The sequence below is a fragment of the Ylistrum balloti genome, unplaced genomic scaffold (assembly GCF_031769215.1).
Source record: "Ylistrum balloti isolate Yb309-2 unplaced genomic scaffold, AGI_CSIRO_Ybal_v1 Utg370584, whole genome shotgun sequence".
In the NCBI taxonomy this organism is placed as follows: domain Eukaryota; kingdom Metazoa; phylum Mollusca; class Bivalvia; order Pectinida; family Pectinidae; genus Ylistrum; species Ylistrum balloti.
In genome coordinates this window covers 217693-245410 of record NW_026782363.1, presented here as the reverse complement: position 1 = coordinate 245410, position 27718 = coordinate 217693, and the positions used below count along the sequence as shown (strand labels likewise).

The 27718-nt window shown below is 34.9% G+C and overlaps 1 protein-coding gene across 2 annotated transcripts in view; it reads right to left on the bottom strand.

Annotated features, from left to right (window-relative positions):
- Positions 1 to 49: 49 nt before the first annotated feature.
- The window catches only part of LOC132556707 (ras guanyl-releasing protein 3-like), an 88885-nt gene continuing 61216 nt past the window's right edge, over positions 50 to 27718 (bottom strand). The window contains exons 5-19 of one of the 2 annotated variants that reach the window (XM_060221142.1): positions 27122 to 27253; positions 25191 to 25341; positions 22431 to 22604; positions 22189 to 22305; positions 21835 to 21932; positions 21189 to 21369; positions 20604 to 20684; positions 19949 to 20050; positions 19425 to 19540; positions 17784 to 17922; positions 14789 to 14825; positions 10787 to 10891; positions 8588 to 8787; positions 6623 to 6651; positions 5007 to 5108 (exon numbers count right to left, since the gene is read on the bottom strand). In XM_060221142.1, the coding sequence (XP_060077125.1) occupies positions 5093 to 5108; positions 6623 to 6651; positions 8588 to 8787; positions 10787 to 10891; positions 14789 to 14825; positions 17784 to 17922; positions 19425 to 19540; positions 19949 to 20050; positions 20604 to 20684; positions 21189 to 21369; positions 21835 to 21932; positions 22189 to 22305; positions 22431 to 22604; positions 25191 to 25341; positions 27122 to 27253 (1678 nt within the window). In that variant the 3' untranslated portion in view covers positions 5007 to 5092. Of the gene's footprint in view, positions 5109 to 6622; positions 6652 to 8587; positions 8788 to 10786; positions 10892 to 14788; positions 14826 to 17783; positions 17923 to 19424; positions 19541 to 19948; positions 20051 to 20603; positions 20685 to 21188; positions 21370 to 21834; positions 21933 to 22188; positions 22306 to 22430; positions 22605 to 25190; positions 25342 to 27121; positions 27254 to 27718 lie in introns of both variants that reach the window. The other variant, XM_060221141.1, reaches the window with a different exon arrangement.

The following is a 27718-nucleotide window of genomic DNA, read 5'->3' as shown; positions in this document are numbered from 1 at the left end:
TCAAAAATGCAATTTTGAAATCTCTACAAAAAAGAGATTAAATATCCTATATAAAATACTGTGTTTTAAATTTAATACAGTTGAATTTTTTTATGTTAAAGATGGACTGATCAATTATATCTGCTTTTGCAAAAAATATACATTTTAGAAACAAGTGATGAAAGGACTTTTTTCGTTAATATTTTCTAAAGTTGAGAGTATATCTGATTAATTAAAGACTTTGGTTAAATTTAAGTTATCCACTGCAAATAGATTTTAGATGAAACGACAAAACATTGAATTAAGAGAATGTTGGGTGAAACAGAATAAATTAAGTCTTTATCATGGATTTGTTCTGCAATGCCAGCATGCATACCCCATGAGGTGGTTCTAGTACATAAAATACACGACTACTACAGATTTCCGCGGAATGTATCAACAGGTAGGATCGCGGAATGATGAGAAAACTTTCATATACAACAACAACATGTTGGTAAAGATGAAGCTGAAAATGAAACTTTATCCTCAGTCAACTATGATTTGGTCAGATAAGAATATATTATGTAACACTAATATCAAATAAAATTTGATCTCCAGATTTTTCTGGGAAAAGGATGAAATTATACATTGCAGATCTATTCCAGTATCTGTCTGGTTCACCTGATTGGTGTGCACCATTGTACAAATATATAAAAAAAATGTCTCTCCATAAAAAACATGACAGGTTTTGTTCAAATTTACAGCAGTAGATTGAAGTTCAATTAAAAATGACAAAAAAATTCAATGTGACAAGATTTGTTTTGGTCAAAATAATATAAAATCATGATACTGTTGATGGAATGTTATACAAAATATTTAATATGTTGTAAAAATTGAGCTTTTTCTAATGTTACAAAACTTGAAAGTTATTCTGGCAATAAAACTTGGGTGTTTCTTTGTTACAAATGGGTCACTGACAAGATTGCTGACTGGTTATCTCCCTTTACTAGAACAAAACACTTTTTACCCACAGGTTTAGATAGTAACATTACTGTATTAATAATTAAAAAAATAATCAGGTTATATATTAAAAAAAATTGAATTCTTCATAATTTTGTAAGCTGACTAATTGAAACTTAACAAATATGAAATTATCAAAACCATTTCAAAATCCATCTTGTCCACGGGAGAACATTCTGCTGCCTTTCTACATCTGTAAACATCAGTTCTGATGGGGAAATAATCAACATATCTGGTTACTTCAAGAAAGTGCATTTAGCAATAACAAAATCTTCAACATGAAAATTGTGTTCTTGCATTTCACATATATTTAAATCATTTAACGATTAAATAATATTTTCTTGTATTTTAACATCTTGAAAAATTTGATGTAACAAAGTACCTTTCCAGTAGACCCACCATGTATGAATTTCATCACTGATTTGTTAAATTTTTTTAGAAGACTTTTTACTAAGATTGTCATTTTGAGAAAATCAAGAACATTCATTCATTTTCATTCCCAGGAATCTAATAATTGGTCTGGGCCGATTTTACAAAAAATATCTTTCAACTACCAAGAAAATAGATCCTTCTACAAATAACAGGTATTTACAAGACTGAGCTTGAGAAGATTGTTATAGATTGATTGTTTAAGTATTAGTTGTTTACTGATCTCTTGTATAAAAAACACTTTCAAGAATAACTTCTAGCACATTTTATCAAGGATGCCAGAAATGACAATTTTTTTCTATCAATGATTTGTATTTTGACTTCCATATAAAACTTTTGTTTTTCTAGTTAAGCATATCTTTAAAGGTTGTGGCATTTTGCACATTTCACTTATGCGACATTACATACAAGAGTAAACTGTTCCATGGTGCAGTAAAGAAGAAACTAATCACACATATGATTGTGAAGACATTTTAACTGGGGTCATCACATCTGCTGGAATCTATGATGGGTTTAGTGCGAATCCTAAATTGTGTAACCAATGAAAATAATTTCAATGTTCCTCTTAGAAAATATATATGCATGTAAATCAGAGTAATTAAGTTATTTAAAACTGTCAATATCAGGTAACATAATACCAGCACCTTATCATAATGGATATTGAGTAATTATTGAATATTGTAGCTAGTGGTAAAGTTAGTGATGATGAGCCCAGCAATAAATTTCTCAATACTGAAACATATTTACAAGTGTATGGTAGATACAGGTAAGAAAAATATCAGTATCACTTAATGTTAGGGCTGTCTGTTTGATTTTACAAAAAGATCACCTCTGGAAGTCCTTTCTGTATAACATTGTGCTCCATTCTACGTTAAGGCACCTGCTCTTACCACAGGTAAACTTAAGTAATACAGGTTAACAAATCTAAATCACAACAGCTTCCCTAACACAGTCACATCCTCCCCGCTTCAATCTTTTATAAAAAACATGTAAATATATTTAATCTTATTGCACTTAAACTATATATAGGTTGGCGTCTACATCATGTAACCTGTTTTCATTAAAACACTATTTACATATGTGTATTAACCCCTTGTACATAACTATGATGTTTTAAAGACAAGTGTAGTTTCTTAACAAATAAATAATATCACATTCAGTCTCATTAAATTTCATAAAATCTTCTGATTTTTAAAGTTGATTGAAATTCCATATATAGTCTATTAGAGCTCAGTAACATTGATAAAAATCAGTTTTTGCTTAATAAAGGTCACCAAATGTATGATTAAAAAAGAAAAAACTCCTCCTTTTTCCTAAGTCATCACTGACACTAAAAATTTAGAGTCGTGAGAAAATTCAGACTATAATATAAGAGTATATATGAAATTATCACAAACACACAATGAAATAATTAACTTTGGTAGAATAAATATGATATAAAATGTCTAATGATCAATGTACATCGCAAATCAATCTGACAGAATCAATTGTAGAATACAGAAAAGGTGGAAAGAAATCAATCCAAAGTGTCATATAAAGGATTCAATAAAACAATAGAAACGCTTTTGATTTTATAAAAGAAGAAAGGAAGAAAACATACCAGTAAGAATAATAAATCATTTGATGTATTTGAGGTCCATGATTAAAAAAGAAAAATGGCTGGTACATGATGACACTGATTTCTGATTTAAGTCTATCAATACTGTTCTTATCCAGAACTGAGATCTCTGTCCAGAAGCTACTGTTTAAGATGCCCAAAAATGATGAGGTTCATTTCAGAATTAATCTGAGTCCATCTTTGACACATTTATCAGAGATTTCTAAAAATAGCCCATCAATCTATATATATATAGATTTGTATGTACATCACAGGCTGAGGTCAAGGTCATCTTGTTCCTCTGATAAATATATAAAAATACTCCTTATAACTTTGTAATAAAATGTGGTCTGTTCTATCAAATATGGAATAGTTCAATGTAGTCACATAACAATTTGTTTTAAAAGTATTTCTTTTAATAATACATCTAACTCAGCATATGCTATCAAAGTTCTCATCCAACAAAAGTAAAGGTAACACGATACACAAATGAGGTGAAATTACAACCGAGGTCATGTGAAAATTCCAAGGTCAAGAGGAAATATCCAAGGACAATGTCATGAGAATTCAATAGATTCCAAGGTCAGGGTCATGTGAAACTAACAAAGTCAAGTTCTTGCTGCATCATACAGCAACACTTGGGAAGAACAGTCAGTACACATAATGTCCCTTGGTAACTAAGGACTATCCCTTGGTGACTACAGACTCCATCTAATGGCTATGAGAATGTCTGGCCCCCAAGTCGGTCATTGTACCCAGATATCCCCCTGTGTCACAAGGGTTAGTATCACAGGAATGCTGCGTCAGAAGCGACAGACTCGTATGGACAGGAAAGCATCCCAGTGTGGCATACTTCCTTGATATAAGGAGAAATTTCCACACATAGGCCTAGCTAATCCTTGACCTAGAAATCGAGGTATTGTTGAATTGAAAATGTTTTTTGTCATATATATGCCATAAAAGAAAATGTACAAAGACAATTTTCTGAAGACAATAATTTTTTGCCATATCACTTTCCAGTTGGAACTCTTTTGTCAACATGATTATAACTTGTACTGTACCACATGATATCACTAGTACTTCCAAATCCTAAACCGTTTGTTACTTTCCACATGTATTCCACGTCACAGACAAGCTTGTAACTCAAGCAATAAACCCACAGATAATTCAGTATTTATTGTAACACGTAATTCACTGTGGTTCAACCTTATGGCTAATTGTTCCATCATTTCTTGGTTTTCTTTCACAACTCTTTTTAAATAAGTTGTAAGTGTGAGTTCTTTTTAGGAGATTTGTGGTTTTGATATTTTTCTTTCGGTTATATTGGCGTTCTGTAAATCTGCACCCTAACATCACATACAAGCAGTGTCATAAAGCTAAAAACTCCACTGAGCTCCATGCCTGCAAAAACTCATCTGCAGGAACAACAAAATAAGTTTTTTTTATATGATAATGCTTTCACAGCCAATAGTTCACAACAATTGGTAGCATACTACTGTTGTTAAACAGTGAGCAGGATGTACAGAAGCTCTCAGTCACATCATTTCTGTCATGTGGTCCGCTCATCAATGGTGGTACACACAAATCATTTCCACTGAGATCCAACATGGCTGCCATTTTACAGTTATTGTCACTTAAACAGTGATTCCTTTTTCTTCCTCCGTCTATTCTCATGTTTGTAAGACAAAACATAGGAATGTGTCCCACTTAAACACCAAAATTCTCAGTCGCCTTCTTTCGTACTGACATACTGAAGGTGTGGGAGTTACCTCCCCTTGCTATGGGTGGTATCCTTATAACATGGGAACTTTGTTGTTGTTCTAAAGATACAAACATGGTGTAACATGGATCCCATATTGATCATTTCTTTGTAGCTTCACTTCTGTATGTCACAGTTATTAGCACTTGTTAATCCTTGCAGCCCTGCATGTTGTCACACTTCAGTATCCCGCTGAATGTGAAGAGCATCCATCTGCTCAAGAATGAATGTGATGGTGTTTTTACGAATCATCCCCACATGAGATTTGAGAGTGACAATTTGGTCATTGCTAGCCTCCAATTTGGCCTCCAGTTTTGCATTTTCAGCCATCAACTTGTCACGGGCCTGAAACGACATTGAACATTTTAGCAAACTGATTCCTTGAATCAAATATTTAGAATCTGTTCTGATATCAATACACATCAATAAAAACATAAAAAAAAAGTTTTAAATTGTTTGAAGTTTTCTTAATCAAATATTTTTCTATTTTTGAAATCATAATCAGGCAATTAATTTTACCTTTTAAGTATCACATATAAATAAATAACTGCTGAACATTTCAATATTTCTAACACTGTTGTTAAATCCCTTGATAAACAGAAACAAAGTTGTCAAATTTAATATCAATTACATGTAAAACATAGCACAAAAATAAAAACTTATTTTACAGCAAGCCATCATCTTCATTACAATCTGTTCTTGGCCCAGACTGAAGTGTGTGTATTACATGTAAAAGCAAAATGTAATAAACACTGCATGATGCTGGTTTCTTCTTAATATCTAGATATACATTAGACTATGAAACTTTCTACAATAATCAAATGGCTTAATGTGAATTAAAACAGAATGTTCGAGTTGTCTACTGTAAGTTAAAACCCACTTAAAGACTGAATAGGATGAACGCAAGTTAGGATAAAAAAAGCAATGGGTGAAATGACTACCCAGTTGTACAGGAAATCTATCTTTTGTTAGGTTTATCTTTAATAATCTGTTGAATATAATTAAGATCAACATCACACAAATTAGTTGAATAAAACCTCACAATACTAAACAGGTACCAAACATCGGCCTAAAAACTAATCCCTCATAATGTAAACCCCAACCAAAAAAAACAGAAAAAAGGCATGCAACAAGTTACTGAAGACAACCATTACTAGTGATAAAAACATCCACCAGGAAATGGGGTCATACACAACTCAGGTAAAAACAGTCTTCATGCAAGAATATTGATTAGGATTGCTTGTGTCAATAAATAAAGAAGTTTATCACATAACAGTCCTGTTATCAGTGTAATAACAGCATTCATGTAGCAGAGCTGTGATTGGTTAAAGGTAGCTTTCATTGTGACATCATAATAGAGTGATGTCAATGTTGTGCAGTCACCAAATAAAGAGATATGGGGTGAGAATATTGTCATTTAGATTTTAAAACAGTCTGACCATTGCTGTTATTGCCATATGTGATAAACAGAATCTTACAATGTCAATGTATGATCCTGAGCTATGTGTATATCTAAGTAACGTCACATTTGATTGACAGGTTTTCATGACCACAGACAAGAAAATCCAGCAGCTTTTAAAGAAAGGTACATATCATCAGTAAGACATTGTCAATACATTGTACAGTTCAAATTCTTCACATGTAAGCATAGAGAAACACGATGATCATGCACAAAATAAACAAAGAAAATGATGAGTGAAAAGACTTGACCAATGCAAGAAAAATTCATTCTGCATTTTGAAATTCCATTCCTAGCTACATTGACAAGGGGTTGGTTACAACTGATACTACGGGGGAGACAAGCACAATGTATTTTACAGTTACATAGTGTACAGAAAACATCTAGAAGTGACACTTACGGTGCTTGATCCTGAGCTGACGTTTGAGACTGAGAGTAAGATATATATAGCGTGAAGTTATAATGGGCTAGACAAAAAAGGATAGCCAGGTGATTAGGATATCTTAATTTGGTCCACACTGTGTACTGGATAAAGGTGTGGACGATGAACAAAGTTTGACAAGAGGCCCATTAAAGCCTGTATCTCTCACCAGGGTAGGTTTGGTTACAATTGCTTTATCAATACTGAGAAGAAAGATTATAAAGGTAAATCCCTAATTCCCCTATTGGGCCCTGCCAATATCCTTGGTTTATACAAAGTTGATTTGCTTACTTAATCCAATGATGCTTCAGACCAACCTTGGTGAAAATCACTTCATCCTTGACAAAACAAAAATTTTAAAGATTTATTATTTAGTTTGCCTTTTGGTGCCTTACCCATTGAAGTTCAATGTTAAAGTACTTAATAATCCTTGGTTTTCCATACCAGGCCCCTGGAGTCCAAGACCCTTTTTTTATACAAAATAGTTTCCCCTTAATAAAAATGGCTGAAATCTTCTCGGTCTTGTATGACAAGAAGCATTTTGTAGAAAAAAGTTGACAGACGATGTATGCTGCGCCATGCCACAAGCTCTCTTGCCCCTTAGGGCCAGGTGAGCTAAAAAAGACTTTTGGTATAATCCACATTGTGTTTTGGGCAGGAATCAACACTGTGCCATGGAGAAAATCTATACGGATGAACAATTATATCGACAAAATCTATACCAGACCAAAGATCAATCTGAATCATTGGTGTGCTACAGACCAAATCTAAATAATGTTTAATTATTGTTTGTATGTATATATATCGAATTAAAACTTAAATAATATTAGTTGGATAGAAAATTACAACATATTCCAAAGTTTCAAATTACCTCACTCTTTTTAGTAAACATTTTGGTCAAGTTTTAATTCTATTTCATGCATGCTTGATTGTGAACTTCCCACCACCAGTAACTTTTCACAAACATTCACTATTTGTTGATGCAACTGATAAAGATGAGAGATGAAATATCCTTTATGTCAGAAAAACAAAATATCAGATACAAATTAATTGGTCGTTCTGAACAAACTAACTTAAATTAAGTTGCTCCATAATCCACTGGTGCTAATCAATGGTTGTCAAATGTGACCAATGGTTTTCTGATGATAGACAATGGCTGTCAGAAGTGACAAATGATTATCAATGGTAAATGGTTGTGAGATGTAACCATTGGCTGTCAGATGGTAATGAATGGTTGTCATGGGTAACCAATGTTTACAATAGTTTTACCAATGGTTACCCTATTTCCATGAATGGTTTCTATGGTTGTCACATAACCCATCGATAGCCTATATGTGTTTATATAATTGTGTGTTCTGGATTATAACGTTGTTTAGTGTGACATGCTTAGATAGACAACCTTTTGCCCCAATCTGCATATTCATGCATATCCTGTATAACATCTTTTTCTATGTAAATATACTTAGTGTAACAACACATAAGAGAAAATGTAAAAATAGAACCTGCAATATAATTAACCACATTATACTGTATAATGCTAGTTTATTATCAGGTTTTTGTAACTTCACACTAGTTATATAATGAACATCTATGAGTCCATTACCATGCACTTCCTCATTATAACACTCCTATCTGGCTTACTGGAAAACAGCCAAAATGCAACCTATGTTCATACAGACTAACCCAAGATTCATCTGGTAGGACCTTAATAATACTAGGGTCCGTATAATACCTTACAATCCACTTCATGCTTTTATCTAAATGTGCCAAATCTCATTGTCCTATATATACAACCCAACATAACCTATGACTGGACCCTCTTACACAAAAATTTCAAACATTTCAATGACTACACCTATATAGTATACAGGTATACTGATGAATAAGGTAGTTTGGATACAATACAGGATATCATATAGATATATGTTCAATCTTTACACCTACCTCCTCTGCCTTTAACAATCGGTCATATAGTTGGCCCTGTTCCTCGTAAAATTCTCCATCTCCATTCATGTGGGAGTTCCGCATCTGATAATCCATAAAGTAGATTTCCTCAGTTTGCGTTCCTTGGTGTACACGGTTCCGTTTCTGTCGTTGTGACATTTTTCTTTTTGATGAGTATGTCAATTCTTGAGTGGGAGTTCCTGAACAGAGAATTTGGTCAACGTTGTGAAATTATATAGTGTCAACACTTCTAAATTGCAGAAATCACAGACATGATACTGTTCTACACAATTTATCTAAGTAATGTGAAACAGAAATATTTCAGCATCTTCAAGTTCATCAAACAGATATGTCAACATTGTGTAGTTGAGGATAGGAAAGACATTAACACCACACATCATTACCCTTGGGGCAGAGATCTTGAATCTGCTTCACCCAAGGATACTTCTGACCAAATTTGGGCAAAATTAGTAAAAAACATGGAGGAGTAGGATTTTAAAGAATTTGCTTCATTTCCCCTATTAGACCCTGTCCCTTCTGCCCCAGGGAAAAGACCTAACATCTATATAAGAGAGAGTTCCCTTTCCCCTGAAGATGCTTCTGATCAAATTTGGTTAAAATCTGTTCAGTCGTTCATGACTAGTAGTGCTTTAGTAAAAAGTTGAAGGACATTGGACACCAACTGGATGCCGGACATCACGCCATGGCATAAACCCACCAGTTCTTAGGACCAAGTGAGTTATAAAGGTTTAAACTTCAACAAGAACACTGAGAGTTACCTGTACAAGACACCACTCCACCCATGTCGACAAGAAAACTAAGAGTAACCCTTCAGCCCATCAAGTATTACCTATGTTATAAGTGATTTTTTCTATATGTAATACAGTCTGTATTACAATTATTTCACTGTTTCCTTAAAATATTGGACAAAAAGTTTCCTGCTTCCTGAGAATTAATACACAGATCTATACAATCAACACATTATGTCACTTGTTTTGATACCCGACTCTGACTTCTCTGACAAATCTAATATTTTTCACTGACTATCTCAATTCAACTTTCAGTTTTTTTTGGATGATTAACTGCGACTGATGTGAATGACCTAATGCTTCATAAATTTACATTGTTTTCTAGACCTGGTATTTGGAGAACATTGTTTCTTTATTACGTTATATCTGTCTTCTAGACACCTAATCGAATATATCTTTTTATTATACTTGTCTGGATCATATCTGTTGTTAAGACATCTTATCATATCATACATGTCTGACTGTACTAGCCTTCTAGACACATATTCCAGAAGTGTGTCTTTATCATACCTGTCTGATTATACCTCTTGTTAAAACACCTTATCCTATCCTACCTGTCTTCTAGACACCTAATCCAGAAAAATGTTTTTATCATACATGTCTGATTATATATGTCATTAAGACACCTAATCCTATCTTACCTGTCTTCTAGACACCTAATACAGTAACCTGTTTTTATCATACATGTCTGATTATACCTGTCATTAAGACACCTAATCCTATCTTACCTGTCTTCTAGACACCTAAATACAGTAACCTGTTTTTATCATACCTGTCTGATTATACCTTTCATTAAGACACCTAATCCTATCTTACCTGTCTGGTTCTATGTCTTCTAGAAACATAACTGGGGCCTTTCTGGTTATATCCATCATTAAAAAAAGACCTGATACAGTAACCTGTTTTTATCATACCTGTCTGGTTTGATGTGTCTTCAACATGCCTTATCTTGAACTTTATATTTCATTTAAACACCTTATACAATTTTGTATCATGATTTTAAGACACCATAGGTTATGTGTCTTGAAGATTCCGTTTCTAAAGCATGTGTGTTTAAGACCATTCAAGTGATGAAATATTGCCTCCACATCGTTTACTTAAATAATACAGTAAGAGAGACTTTGACCAACATCTTATCCAGAGAGACAAGTTAGTTATCCATAATATATCCATACTCAGTGTATCAGAAACACTTTACAGTTTTTTTCATTAAAGCAGAAATTTTCATTATTGCTGGTTACCAATATCATGTGGAGTGTGATAACAAAATAACCTACAACAGCCTTCTCAAATGGTACAATGACTGTGTTATATTTAAACCATGACATTCTGAAAAGTGAGATGTGAAAATGCTACATATTCAAGGGTTAGAAGTATGTAGAAAACCTACCGTTTGTCACCGAGTCTTGACGCCGATTACAAGCTGCATGCTGCTTACTACGACATTCCATCACAACCAAGTCTTTACAGTGTTTATGGGCGTTAATACCACAGTCTGAAAAAACACACATCCACCACCTCAGTCAATCGTCAATCTAACAACACGGCCAATGTACACTAACAACACAGCAAACACAATGTTACAGGGAAAAAAATTCTTCACAGTAACTTTTTAAAACTAATGAAGCATATCTATTTCCTTTCATAGTAGTGACAATTCTAAATCACAAATAATTTTTTGCACATGAAATTTGAAGTGTACAAAACAAACATGATAGATTGAAATTTTTGTGTTAACTTGGTGATCAAGCGCTGAACACCTGTATGTAAAAGACAATAGATTTAACACATCAAAGTTGAGGTATTGTGTGATAATACATACACTGCCAACAAAGCCTTGTGCCAGCTCAAAGGCAAAACTTATATTCTAATGATAGGTGAATGATAGATAGGACTTGAATAGCTTTAAAGGGTTTACAAACAAAATGACTGAAGTGCAATAATTACCATAGCGGACTTCTTAGTTCCGAAGTCCTGATGATATCCAATGTGTGAGAAAATTATAGGACGTATTTTAAAATCCATGCAGCCATGTTTAACTATAGAAAGGCTATTCTACATTAATTCTTTTCAGGAGTGAGTAATCATGACATGGACATATAACAAAATTGTGGGAAGAACTTGATGATTGTTATTCATCAGGGACTGACAATACCAGAGTGTAAAATAACAAATGAGTAGGTCTATATGTTAGATACAGGGCCCTGGACACAACCCAGACCACCTACCTAACATACATCTATATATGTTAGATACAGGGCCCTGGACACAACCCAGACCACCTACCTAACATACATCTATATATGTTAGATACAGGGCCCTGGACACAACCCAGACCACCTACCTAACATACATCTATATATGTTAGATACAGGGCCCTGGACACAACCCAGACCACCTACCTAACATACATCTATATATGTTAGATACAGGGCCCTGGACACCACCCAGACCACCTACCTAACATACATCTATATATGTTAGATACAGGGCCCTGGACACAACCCAGACCACCTACCTAACATACATCTATATATGTTAGATACAGGGCCCTGGACACCACCCAGACCACCTACCTAACATACATCTATATATGCTAGTTACAGGGCCCTGGACACCACCCAGACCACCTACCTAACATACATCTATATATGTTAGATACAGGGCCCTGGACACCACCCAGACCACCTACCTAACATACATCTATATATGTTAGATACAGGGCCCTGGACACCACCCAGACCACCTACCTAACATACATCTATATATGCTAGTTACAGGGCCCTGGACACCACCCAGACCACCTACCTAACATACATCTATATATGTTTGATACAGGGCCCTGGACACCACCCAGACCACCTACCTAACATACATCTATATATGTTAGATACAGGGCCCTGGACACCACCCAGACCACCTACCTAACATACATCTATATATGTTAGATACAGGGCCCTGGACACAACCCAGACCACCTACCTAACATACATCTATATATGTTAGATACAGGGCCCTGGACACAACCCAGACCACCTACCTAACATACATCTATATATGTTAGATACAGGGCCCTGGACACAACCCAGACAACCTACCTAACATACATCTATATATGTTAGATACAGGGCCCTGGACACCACCCAGACCACCTATACTGGACCCTGGACACCACCTATACTGGGCCCTAGAAACCACCTATACAGGGCTCTACACACCACCTATACTGGGCCCTACACACCACCTATACTGGGCCCTAGAAACCACCTATACAGGGCCCTAGACACCACCTATACTGGACCCTAGACACCACCTATACTGGGCCCTACACACCACCTATACTGGGCCCTAGAAACCACCTATACAGGGCCCTAGACACCACCTATACTGGGCCCTACACACCACCTATACTGGGCCCTAGAAACCACCTATACAGGGCCCTACACACCACCTATACTGGGCCCTGGACACCACCTATACAGGGCCCTACACACCACCTATACAGGGCCCTACACACCACCTATACAGGGCCCTGGACACCACCTATACTGGGCCCTGGACACCACCCAGACCACCTACTAATATCCCATAATACACACTACCCTAGATTACATCCACAAAAGAATTTTTTGACACTATTTTGTACAATTTATATCTAATTCTATAAACAGGTAAGATCATTGGTTGTGATCATCATCTTTAGCATTAAGTACTTGTGTTCTGGAGCAATGGTCTTTATCATGAATTCCGTATTCTTTAAATTATTTGGTTTTCACTGAAAAGTATGTCATGACCACTTAACACTACCCAAAATGGGACCACAGCCCAAGATGGTCTGCTCACAACAATTCACATCTAACTTATGTCACTGGAGACCTCTACCAGATCTCTGGGGAATTCTTACTTACAAAACAGATCTCTGGGGAATTCTTACTTACAAAACAGATCTCTGGGGAATTCTTACTTACAAAACAGATCTCTGGGGAATTCTTACTTACAAAACAGATCTCTGGGGAATTCTTACTTACAAAACAGATCTCTGGGGAATTCTTACTTACAAAACAGATCTCTGGGGAATTCTTACTTACAAAACAGATCTCTGGGGAATTCTTACTAACAAAACAGATCTCTGGGGAATTCTTACGTACTTTGTTGAAATATGAAGTAAATTTAGTGCCATATTACACACACTTACTGTAATAAATCATGGCCTACAATTATTTTCATACAAACTCATATTCAATAAATCTAAGTGGAACACAAATTGTATAAAGTGACAAGCTAAAAAAACTTTCTGGTACAACAATTTCTAATGAAACATCCATTTGAACATACCATGAACAGTCGGTTTTAAAAATAGCATAAGCCAGGAGTGGGTCTTAAGTCTGACAATATTTTCTATTGACAGAATGATTATAGCTATCCGACCAAAACTTAGGCATATATTACCCAGAGTAAATTATGCCCCTCCAGGTAAAATACCTGACAAAGTAGAAGAAGGAATGTGAAATGTCACAAATTCTACTAAAATGTAGTGGAAATGTTGTTGGAACAAGAATACTTTTCTACAAAAAAGTATGAAATGTTGAAAAAGAAAAATCACTTCATAATTCTTGCTGTGACATCACACATTAATATTCAAATGTGTGATGAAACAATTTGGAAATCTCCCACTACGACCAATACAGATATAAATCATATGATCTAAAAATAGATCTACCTAATAAAGTAATACAGTTCTTTACATAATGGTTTATAATACTGCCATTAATTAGCTTTCTTTTTCTATCAGTTTCTAAAATCAAATTTTTTATCTGATCAACAAATAAAAACCAGGTATAGTCAGCCCAGTCAGAATATCAAGTGGACAACACAAGTTGTTTTTTAGCATCAAATAAGCTCACCACTATACTGAATAGAAAGATTAGCTGGTTGAAATATTTGATCCAACCATTTGAAACAGAACACATTTTCTAGTTAATGAATATGAAATACACTTTACATATCAGACTTGTCTATAAAGTATCTATATTCATAAAGACATACCTGGTTTAAACAAGAAAATCAAAAATCCTTTCATAGAGTCCCTTCTGATCATAAGCTGGTTTTCTTAAAAACTAATGATTTTACCATCATGTCATGTGTATAGTTTTGATGATTAATATTCACAGTGAAGAGTAAATGACCAATAGTAGACACCTTGTGTGAAAGACTCATATCCGATTACGTCAAAAGGAATAAACATGAAAAAAACAAAAGCATTTTACGCAAAGGTACGCCCACACCAGTGAAATGACAAGTACTGGTATAAGTGTATTAGGTACACAGTTATCTGACGACAGTCTCACCTTTGTAAACACACAGGTGTTAAAGTTTTCTATACATGACTTACCTTTACATTTCCAGCCTTGTTTAATCAGTCCCCACAACTGAAATAATAAAAACAGTTACATTAAACTGCATGACAACACCTACCTATATATCCTCAGAATATCTCTGGGTAGTATTGAACAGGAACTTACACAGATGATTCTAGATGTACATTCAGTTAAAGTGAGAACCCCAAGTCAGACAAACGTGTGGATTTGTCCCGAAGTCATTCATTACTCTGTAAAACGTGTCGCTGACATAAAGAAATAATTATGAACGGTAATTCTCAGGAAATACATACATAAGCAGATTAGAGTTCCTTTCGTTATGTTATGAAGATCTGAAGGCATTTTAATGTGGGTTTAATCAAGCATGGCTCTCTCTTTGTATGTCTGTTTCAGTAGGAGTTTTAGAAGCGGTACACATTAGAGTATTCACCATACACATGACAACACACTAACAGGACCAGTCTGCCTCAAGCTCCGATGATTTTTATCACCAAATTGAAAATATGTGGGAATATCGACAGAAAATCAGACAAAATTGAAAAAACCAACGTCATCATTAGGCTTGTGTTCATAAAAGACATGTAGCAGAGTAGAAATCTCTGCACAAGATTTAACCAGGTTTATGTCATTTAAAGATACTATATGAGACGGAACACATTATACAGACATTTAAGGTGATTGTCCATTCATAAAACAACCTTCCCATATTAGAATTTCATATTACATGGCTCAGGTGATTTATAGACACAGATGCAAAGTAAAGTGTGTATCCATTTAAATTCCTGAACTATTTAGTCAGTGGGAAGATTGTTTAAAAAATTCTTTCGTCTTTCATTGTACTTCCTGTACCCAGCTATTCTATTGTTCTGTACCACCTGTATATTCTATGTTTGTACTACCTGTTTATTCTACTTTTTTACTATCTGTCTATTCTATTTGTTTATACCACCTGTCAATTCCTCTATATATTACATGTGTGTTCCACTGGGTCATATTACATGTGTGTTCCACTGGGTCATATTACATGTGTGTTCCTTTAGGTCATATTACATGTGTGTTCTACTAGGTCATATTACATGTGTGTTCCTTTAGGTCATATTACATGTGTGTTCCACTGGGTCATATTACATGTGTGTTCCTTTAGGTCATATTACATGTGTGTTCCTTTGGGTCATATTACATGTGTGTTCCACTAGGTCATATTACATGTGTGTTCCACTAGGTCATATTACATGTGTGTTCCACTGGGTCATATTACATGCATGTTCCACTTGGTCACATAACATGTGTTCCACTAGGTTATATGACATGTACGTTCCACTAGGAGGTCATATTACATGTGTGTTCCACTAGGTCATATTAAATGTAAGTTCCACTGGGTCATATTACATGTGTTCCACTAGGTCATATTAAATGTAAGTTCCACTGGGTCATATTACCTGTGTGTTCCACTAGGTCATAATACATGTGTGTTCCACTGGGTCATATTACCTGTGTGTTCCACTAGGTTATATGACATGTGTGTTCCACTAGGTCATAATACATGTGTGTTCCACTGGGTCATATTACCTGTGTGTTCCACTAGGTTATATGACATGTGTGTTCCACTGGGTCATATTACCTGTGTGTTCCACTAGGTTATATGACATGTGTGTTCCACTAAATCACATTACATGTGTGGAACTGCAGAATTTATATGACAGGTGTTATTACACAGTGTATAAGTATACTATTAAGCATTGTAATACAATCGAGACTCATTATCTTGATATCAAAGAGACCATGGACAATATTTCGACTTATCCGTATTTCCACTCAAACAAAGCGTATAAATATGGTTGACAATATCAGTTTTCTGATGTTGATTACAGTTAAATGAAGTAGGGCTACGACAGCACGCAAACAGCATAGTTTGATCTGATATGTGAAATGGCAGTAAATAAACAAATGAATTTATCCTACTTTCTCCTTTTATTTTTCATTCATCCAAATCACAAAACATGTAATAACAACTCCAATCAAATGCAATTGTATTCACGTCGTTCAATCCCACACACGTGTACAATAGCCAATACCATTACTGACCAAACACATATACATCATATACTTTACGGAATGACATTAAACAAAATTAAAATTTGCTTTTGATCCGCTACAAGAAGCGATGTATGAAGCCAAAGATCATATCAACATGAATAAATAAACGTATGAAAAACATGGCACTAGAAAGGTTTTACCTGTTAAAGAAAACATTATACAAGCACTAGACTTAACAAATCACGCGCAGATATAGACTCTATCAATGAAAAATACTTTCAGCACTTCGATGTCCAGACATGAAATCTGACAATGTGTCTAAACACAGTTCTTTAGTTAACAAGTTTAAAATTAGTTTTCTTTCAGAATTGTTGGGATAAGATTTTGTCAAATGTTCGTACTGGTTTGATGGTTTCATTTTTATCACTCCTAAAGATGCACGCAACCATGCTAAATGTTTTCATATTTTGTGTAAAAGTGCTACATCTTTTAAGGTACAAGTAAGTCACTGCTACAGGATGGTGACATTAATGAAGAAGCCAATCTTTAATTGGATAATTAAACTGGTAATTAATCATCAGTGACCAAGTGTTGTGGACAAATACATAAAAACAAGCCATTTGTTACGCACAGGTGACTTTCCACTCAGTGTATGTATGGACCAATTTCATCAGAAGATGTGCCGTTGTTTTGACAAAAATTAATTTCAAGACAACAAATGACTTTTTCCTTGCTTTACAATTGAAGGAACTGAAAAATCACTTAGACTCAACTAAATTTCGACTCATTGAAATTCGAGTTATCCAAACTAAAATCAAAGATACAGAAATGAAAAAAATCGGGATATGAACTCAAACAGAATTTTGACTCAAGCAATTTAGAGATAACAAGTTTCAACTGTACTTCAATTGTCTAATATCTGGTACATTGGATAGTAAAGTCACAATCTGCGACATTAATTTTGAGACTTACCAGTCCTGTGCAGTGTATACAAAAGGTCGGCTTGAAGTAGGTGATCTCATGGAAGTCATGTTTAAAACATTTGCGTAGAGCATGACAATTTGCTCTGATGAAATAGGTCTTCATCTCAGCCTTGCTGATCATGCCATCCCTGAAAAAGTTCAAACCATTAATGACACAATGATGGAGCTTACTTCAAACAAACATTAATGACACAATGATGGAGCTTACTTAAATCTAACATTAATGACACAATGATGGAGCTTACTTCAGTCTTACATCAATGACACAATGATGGAGCTTACTTCAATCTAACACTAATGACACAATGATGGAGCTTACTTAAATCTAACACTAATGACACAATGATGGAGCTTACTTCAATCTAACATAAATGACACAATGATGGAGCTTACTTCAATCTAACACTAATGACACAATGATGGAGCTTACTTCAGTCTTACATCAATGACACAATGATGGAGCTTACTTCAATCTAACACTAATGACACAATGATGGAGCTTACTTAAATCTAACACTAATGACACAATGATGGAGCTTACTTCAATCTAACATAAATGACACAATGATGGAGCTTACTTCAATCTAACACTAATGACACAATGATGGAGCTTACTTCAGTCTAACACTAATGACACAATGATGGAGCTTACTTCAATCTAACACTAATGACACAATGATGGAGCTTACTTCAGTCTTACATCAATGACACAATGATGGAGCTTACTTCAATCTAACACTAATGACACCATGATGGAGCTTACTTCAATCTAACATCAACGACACAATGATGGAGCTTACTTCAGTCTATCACTAATGACACCATGATCGAGCTTACTTCAATCTAACACTAATGACACAATGATGGAGCTTAATGAAATTTTAGAGAACTATTTTGTCCAAATATTTGTCAAATGATTACTTATTTTTGGCTTACACACCAAATCTTTCTTATATCTGAGTATTTTATTATCAATCGGTGTAACCAGTTACAACCTTACATCACTTCCAAAACTGCTGGTGAACATACTTTTGAAATGAGTTCACTTTCATCATTCATATTTACAAGGGTAAACTATCAAGAACATTGAAAGCAATCACCAAATAATAAATTACAAGCATTCTTCTATCTATTTGTGACTCAAACATCAAGTGGCCTTTCCTGAACTGGGATATGAGTCAAGAAATAATTTTAAAAGTGTAGTAGGCTGGGGGTAACTTGATATTGTCCTAATATTTATCAGTAGGTCTGTTTAATGGTTCTTAAATACTATATTCTTTTCTAGTCATTGTTTCATAATATCTTCAACATTTAAGTTATCGTCAAATAGCAATACATACTTGTCGCCAGTAAGAGAGAGTATTGATGGTCGAAGTAAGGTACAACCATCATCCAAGATGGCCGACATTTAATATATATAGTGGAAGAGTGTGAGAGGTATTCACAACAAGCTGGGATGGTAGTGTTAAGATTTATTGAGGATTTCTGGCCAACATGTTTCGCCTGTAACGGCTTCTTCATATATATATGGGGATGCTTGTAATTAAACCCCCTCCCTACTTTTTATCAAATTTTTTTACTGTGGGAGGTCTCATTTATGCTAACATACAGTATGTGTATTGGTACTTACTTGTCAGCATCTAGTACACAAAAGGAATCTATAAACGGGAAGTTGCCGGCTATGGACTCAAATTCCTCATGAGAGATAAACCCGTCTTTGTCATGGTCATAGTTTTTAAACACTGCCTAAAAATAAATCAAATTAATATCATTAATACAAAAAAAATGGGTTAAAGGTTTCAGTATCAGTTTGATGGTGAAAATCAAAAAACAAAATTAAACAGTGTTATCATGGCAGTATCAAACTGGAGTGAAAATAATTGACTTCATGCTTGATAATCTCATTATCTTCATAACAGCATTTGTGTTGGAAGATGTAGTTTGACAATATTTTCTTGGAATAAGAATTAATTTCTTGCGTAAGTAAGAACATATCAATCTACCAAAACACATCAATTTTTAGATGGGTTTGCCTGAGTCACTTTTTGCCCAGAATCAAGTTAAGGTTTCTTATCATTAATAGACAGAAGTACTTCCTATTGATAAGAGTCATTTTGATTGTGTGTATTAACTGTTATCCCAAACTATACTTACTTCCACCATATCATGTACATGTTTATTTATCGTATTTGGAACAGGGGGGCTAACTCCAGCTAACCAGTCAGCAAATACAACAGGCTTGGTAGGAGTAGAAGGCTACAAAAATAACACATGAAAAAAGATATCAGACAATTTATGGAAATAAGGTCAAAGAAATTGACCTTGTAAGACAAGACAAAATCTGACTCACAGACACAGGGTACTCTTACTGTATGTATGGTGTATTATTCAGCCTTTATAGTTTTATCAAGTCATTATCAATCAGACAAACCTATGACACCAGTTTTGCTTTTTCAGTTTTCAGGCCTTTCTTACAAATCAATATGGATTCTTTTTTAGCATTATCAAATTAATACAAATAAAACTGACTCTGATTGTTGTAAACAGGATGATTAAGGAGTGTATACAGGGATGAATATTAGAGTGTGGATACTTACTGATGACATGGAGGTAACTCTGTCTGATTGTTGTAAACAGGATGATTGAGGAGTGTGTGAGTGTTGATACTGATGACAGGGAGGTAACTCTGTCTGATTGTTGTAAACAGGATGATTGAGGAGTGTGTGAGTGTGGATACTTACTGTTGACAGGGAGGTAACTCTGCCTGACTGTTGTAAACAGGATGATTGAGGAGTGTGTGGATACTTACTGATGACAGGGAGTTACGTGGTTCTCTGGCTAAGGACAGTTCATAAATCTCATCTTCTGTATAGTGAAGGTCCAAGGACAACTGGAACAAAGGATACAAAGGCCTTGGATGAAGAAACTGATGGAAATGAAAGCATGAAGAATTCCGACTTGTTTCTAATAAACAAAGAAATATGCTTTATGACCTTCTTCACAGTAAAATATAAAGGTAAAATATAAGGTTTTATGGTGAAGATATTGACAATATATTCATTGAATAAAAATAACAAGTTTTGATATTTTAATCCCTTTTTTTTACCAAGAGACAACAGATTGGGGAATCTATCATTTTAACTGGCACCAATGTAAGGTGTGAAAAAATGTAATAAATGGAATATAAATCTCTTCTTTTTTGATAAATAACAGTTATGTTTCATCTTATGGGGTGGAAAACTTTCATATTTTTAACTTGTGCAAAAAATATTGAAGTTTCCAATTCAAATGAAGAAATATAAAAATAATATAAAAGAAACCAATATCCAGGAAATTTGCCCCAATTTTCTGTTTTCCCGCCTTAACAAATACTGACATTTACAAATCTACTAACCCTTAGTGTGTTGACAAGGTCCATGTTGGCGCACACTGGAATGTTGTCATGGTTCTGTAGTTTGGTGAGCTCTTTGAGAGTTTGAGAAAGCTGTGCCATTTTTCTGAAGTTCACCAAACTTCCTTCCACTTTATCTGGTAATGCTGTGTGTAACAGGATAAGATCCTTCAAGTGTACTCCCCTACAAGGTCAAAGGTAAGAGGTCAAATACAGCCCATCCAATCTTTTGCACTTCAATCATTTATTATCAACCGTATGTTTAAGATTTAAAGAAGTCAAGGAAAGACATTACTTATTATGTTGCTGAAGGGTATATTAATAGGAAATTATTGCATTTTCATTACACATATTTTCAATATTGCGTATACATGTAGTTTCAAACAAACTCTTGAGAGGATTTTCAATTTGCGTGAAATTAAAATGATCCCTGAAAGACTGTTAATTTAAAATCATTCTATTTTTCATATTTGGCAGGTAGAAACGCAAATAAGGTGCATGCTGTTGCCAAGAAAGTTTTTCAGTTTCATATTTCTGGGTCTTATTACATTTATGTCTTGAAACATCACACTAAGATTTGAACCATAATGTAATGCCATACCAAAATATTCAGAAGTGGAACTCTTGATGCCTCAGTATTGATACTTACAATATTGGAATCTTAAACGCACAACACTGGTTAAACACTTTCCGATAATTACTGAAGTTGTTGTTGGACGATAAAAGTTCTGTGAATTCCATCAAAGTCTGAAAAAGAAAATAATTTTCAAACAGATCTTGTTGATCATGAAAAATTGTTTTTTAAATGAAAAAACATCAGGAATCCTTATAAACCATATTTTTTTGTTTTGTTTTAAATATAATCTTAATTCAATTAATAAAAGATCTTTGTAACACAAGAATCTTTCTGGCACAAATAACCCTTCCAGATTGTAATATCTGCAGAGTTTTGATTTGTTACCATGACAACAACAGGAAGGTTGTCAGGTCCCTCAAGTCTCACCTTCTGAGTTTCACTGGGAATGCAGGCATTGGTCTTGGCAAGTCTCGCCAGCGCACTGTGTGTCAGACCACCAACGACAGACATCAAAGTGTTGAAGTTTTGCAAATACCTCAGTTTCTTAAAAAAAAAAAAATGAAAATTAACCATATCATAAAACAACATTCTTCCCAACATCACATTTTAAAGGGTAGCCATTAGAGAATATACATTACATATATCCTAATTATACAACAATGTCTAACCTTAGCAACATTGACAAACTTGACGATGACGTCTGCTCGCTGTTGAGGAGTTGTCTTGCTTAAGACCATACATTGTATCCACTGGGACAGTCCGTTGAACAGGGCAATGGATCGCTCCAATTTGGGGTTGTCCTTCAAGGAAGCTGTCACTGCATAGTTCTTGAAATCAGTAAACTGGAAAAAAGTAAAGCATTTACTTGAACAAGTCACTCACTGCACTTTTAATGAATTTCATTTTCCAACAAAAAGTTTTCATCAATTTTTGATGTTGTTGTACAACAGAAATCAATGGAACTGATTGTTACAGCAATATTTTCTTCCTGAACTCTGACAGGTTATCATGATATTTCTGCTGCTTTGTCATTTATTTCTTGGACTGAAACAGGTTGCTGGTTTTTTTAACTCCTTTACCATTAGGTTTCATGAACAAGTTTCTCCCTGCACTCATCAATAAATCTAACAGGTAGATTTCTGTACCAGACCCACCCAAATGTTTATCTTTTTACATATGTACTATCATACTTGTATAACATTGTGTATAAATTAAGGACAGGAATGTACCAATATGAAACTCTAAACTTCAATTGACAAAAACCATTTAAGCCTGAACAGGAGCTTCATACATAACCATGTAGCTTTGATACATTTTCAGCAAAACAAAGGAAGGATCATTTTGTAAATACTCGGATATTGATCCTTTAATGGTTTAAATGTGATTGAAGGTGAGGCTACGGTTATTTTACAACAGGAGACAAACAACACAGTGCACAACACTCCGACTCATAAACATCATCTATACAATCAATATATCAGTTCTTCAAACTGGTTTTAATGACGCACAAACCACTAATAGGAATCAGTTTTCACACATGTACATAAAAGCATAGCAGATTCTGTTTGTTAGCTTAAAACAGATACTGATGTCAGAGGCTGTAATGACACGGATACTACATTGTATTAACCTACTCTGACGTCAGTTCAACAGCTTTTTAAAAACTATTTGTACAGCTTCACAAAAAAAGAACACTGATGGTTTAATCTATAAATCTTATATAACAGCAACGTTTCTCGTATTTACTTCAATAAAAGGGGGTTTTATATAAGTTACAAAAACTGAGGCTAATACATCTAGGATACAAAATCTTAGAGTGAGGCTAATACATCTAGGATACAAAATCTTAGAGTGAGGCTAATACATCTAGGATACAAAATCTTAGAGTGAGGCTAATACATCTAGGATACAAAAACTTACAGAGAAGCTTATACATCTAGGATACAAAATCTTAAGAGTGAGGCTAATACATCTAGGATACAAAATCTTAGAGTGAGGCTAATACATCTAGGATACAAAAACTTACAGAGAAGCTTATACATCTAGGATACAAAATCTTACATAGAAGTTAATACATCTATGATACAAAAACTTAGAGTGAGGCTAATACATCTAGGATACAAAATCTTAGAGTGAGGCTAATACATCTAGGATACAAAATCTTAGAGTGAGGCTAATACATCTAGGATACAAAAACTTACAGAGAAGCTTATACATCTAGGATACAAAATCTTAAGAGTGAGGCTAATACATCTAGGATACAAAATCTTAGAGTGAGGCTAATACATCTAGGATACAAAAACTTACAGAGAAGCTTATACATCTAGGATACAAAATCTTAGAGTGAGGCTAATACATCTAGGATACAAAATCTTAGAGTGAGGCTAATACATCTAGGATACAAAATCTTACAGAGAAGCTTATACATCTAGGATACAAAATCTTACAGAGAAGTTAATACATCTAGGATACAAAATCTTAGAGTGAGGCTAATACATCTAGGATACAAAATCTTAGAGTGAGGCTAATACATCTAGGATACAAAATCTTAGAGTGAGGCTAATACATCTAGGATACAAAATCTTAGAGTGAGGCTAATACATCTAGGATACAAAATCTTAGAGTGAGGCTAATACATCTAGGATACAAAAACTTACAGAGAAGCTTATACATCTAGGATACAAAATCTTAGAGTGAGGCTAATACATCTAGGATACAAAATCTTAGAGTGAGGCTAATACATCTAGGATACAAAAACTTACAGAGAAGCTTATACATCTAGGATACAAAATCTTACATAGAAGTTAATACATCTATGATACAAAAACTTAGAGTGAGGCTAATACATCTAGGATACAAAATCTTACAGAGAAGCTTATACATCTTGGATACAAAATCTTACAGAGAAGCTTATACATCTAGGATACAAAAACTGAGGCTAATACATCTAGGATACAAAATCTTACAGAGAAGCTCATACATCTAGGATACAAAAACTTAGAGTGAGGCTAATACATCTAGGATACAAAATCTTAGAGTGAGGCTAATACATCTAGGATACAAAATCTTACAGAGAAGCTCATACATCTAGGATACAAAATCTTAGGCTAATACATCTAGGATACAAAATCTTAGAGTGAAGCTAATACATCTAGGATACAAAATCTTAGAGTGAGGCTAATACATCTAGGATACAAAATCTTAGAGTGAGGCTAATACATCTAGGATACAAAAACTTACAGAGAAGCTTATACATCTAGGATACAAAATCTTAGAGTGAGGCTAATACATCTAGGATACAAAATCTTACAGAGAAGCTTATACATCTAGGATAAAAAATCTTACAGAGAAACTGAATAGATCTAAATTGCATAACTTTTCAGTGATTATCAAAGTGGCAGGTGATAACTTATGATACTAAAACTTACATTTATGCGGCGGAAAGCCTTGTATTCTAGGTAGGTGAGGTGTTCGGCCAGCTCCATGGGTTCAAGGTGGTTAAACACCAAGGACACCTTACGGTTGTGCCGCATCGATGGATTTCGAACAGACATGTTCCTCATCCAATCATAGGAAGGTCTGTAAAATTAATAAAATTGCATTAGTGGGTTCCTCAACAAAACCTGACTACATATATAATGGTAATATCAGTGTTACACACTATCCACAGATCATTGTTACACACTATCCACAGATCACTGTTACACTCTCTCCACAGATCAATGTTACACTCTCTCCACAAATCAATGTTACACTCACTCTACAGATCATTGTTACACTCTCTCCACAAATCAATGTTACACACTATCCACAGATCACTGTTACACTCTCTCCACAGATCAATGTTACACTCTCTCCACAAATCAATGTTACACTCACTCTACAGATCATTGTTACACTCTCTCCACAAATCAATGTTACACTCACTCTACAGATCAGTGTTACACTCACTCTACAGATCAATGTTACTCTCTCTCCACAAATCAATGTTACACTCTCTCCACAGATCAGTGTTACACACTATCCACAGATCAGTGTTACACACTCTCCACAGATCAATGTTACACTCTCTCCACAAATCAATGTTACACTCACTCTACAGATCATTGTTACACTCTCTCCACAAATCAATGTTACACTCTCTCCACAAATCAATGTTACACTCACTCCACAGACCAATGTTACACTCTCTCTACAGACCAATGTTACACTCTCTCCACAAATGATTGTTACACTCTTTCCACAGATCAATGTTACACTCTCTCCACAAATCAATGTTACACTCACTCTACAGATCATTGTTACACTCTCTCCACAAATCAATGTTACACTCTCTCTACAGATCAATGTTACACTCTCTCCACAGATCAGTGTTACACACTATCCACAGATCAGTGTTACACACTATCCACAGATCAGTGTTACACACTCTCTACAGACCAATGTTACACTCTCTCTACATATCACTGTTACACTCACTCCACAGAACATTGTTACACTCTCTCCACAGATCAATGTTACACTCTCTCCACAAATCAATGTTACACTCTCTCTACATATCACTGTTACACTCACTCCACAGAACATTGTTACACTCTCTCCACAGATCAATGTTACACTCTCTCCACAGATCCATGTTACACTCACTCCACAGAACATTGTTACACTCTCTCCACAGATCAATGTTACACTCTCTCCACAGATCAATGTTACACTCTCTCCACAGATCAATGTTACACTCTCTCCACAGAACAATGTTACACTCTCTCCACAGAACAATGTTACACTCACTCCACAGACCAATGTTACACTCTCTCTACAGACCAATGTTACACTCTCTCTACAGACCAATGTTACACTCTCTCTACAGAACAATGTTACACTCTCTCCACAAATGATTGTTACACTCTCTCCACAGATCAATGTTACACTCTCTCCACAGATCAAAGTTACACTCTCTCCACAGATCAATATTACACCTTCTCCACAGATCATTGTTACACTCTCTCTACAGATCAATGTTACACTCTCTCCACAGATCCATGTTACACTCTCTCTACAGATCAATGTTACACCTTTTCCACAGACCAATGTTACACTCTCTCCACAGATCCATGTTACACTCTCTCTACAGATCAATGTTACACTCACTCTACAGATCAATGTTACACTCTCTCCACAGATCCATGTTACACTCTCTCTACAGATCAATGTTACACCTTTTCCACAGATCAATGTTACTCTCTCTCCACAGAACAATGTTATACTCAATGTTACACTCTCTCCACAGATCATTGTTACAATGTTACCCTTTTTCCACAGATCATTGCTACATTTAAGACAGTTCTTTGAACCTTACACTTTGGACAAATCAATGAGCTGCTTAAAGGTGAGATTTCCCTCGGACTGGACAAGATTGGCAAACCTTTTCACAACCGTGGATAGTCTATGGTCAAGGTCAAAATGTACAGGAAAATTACTGATCCAGAATCTGTGGAAAACAAAGATCAAGTATAATAAACTCAAAGACACCATCAAAATGTTTACATGTAAAAATACTTACAGCTCAAATATCAACCATAGATCAAGGTCAAATTACGAGTAAACATTAACCTAGGGTCAGGCATAAAATAGATAATGCATGATATCCCCTTAGACCTTGGGCCGAACCCCTATCTACATATACATTAGATCATGACCTTAGATCCTTGTTAGCTGAACTTGTTTGGGCTTTTGTTTAGTACTATTGCTGACTTTAGTATAAATTTCCAAATAAAGTCTGCTGGCAATGATTCCCAATAGAAATGGACATGGCATCCCATCGTCCTCCTAAAATTGCATAAATATCAGTCCCCTGTGACCTTGAATTCTGGGCTGGTGACCCTCACTTCAAAGTCCTCATTGTCACTGTTAGAGTTAATTGATTCATTATTGATGTCATTTGAAATATTACCTG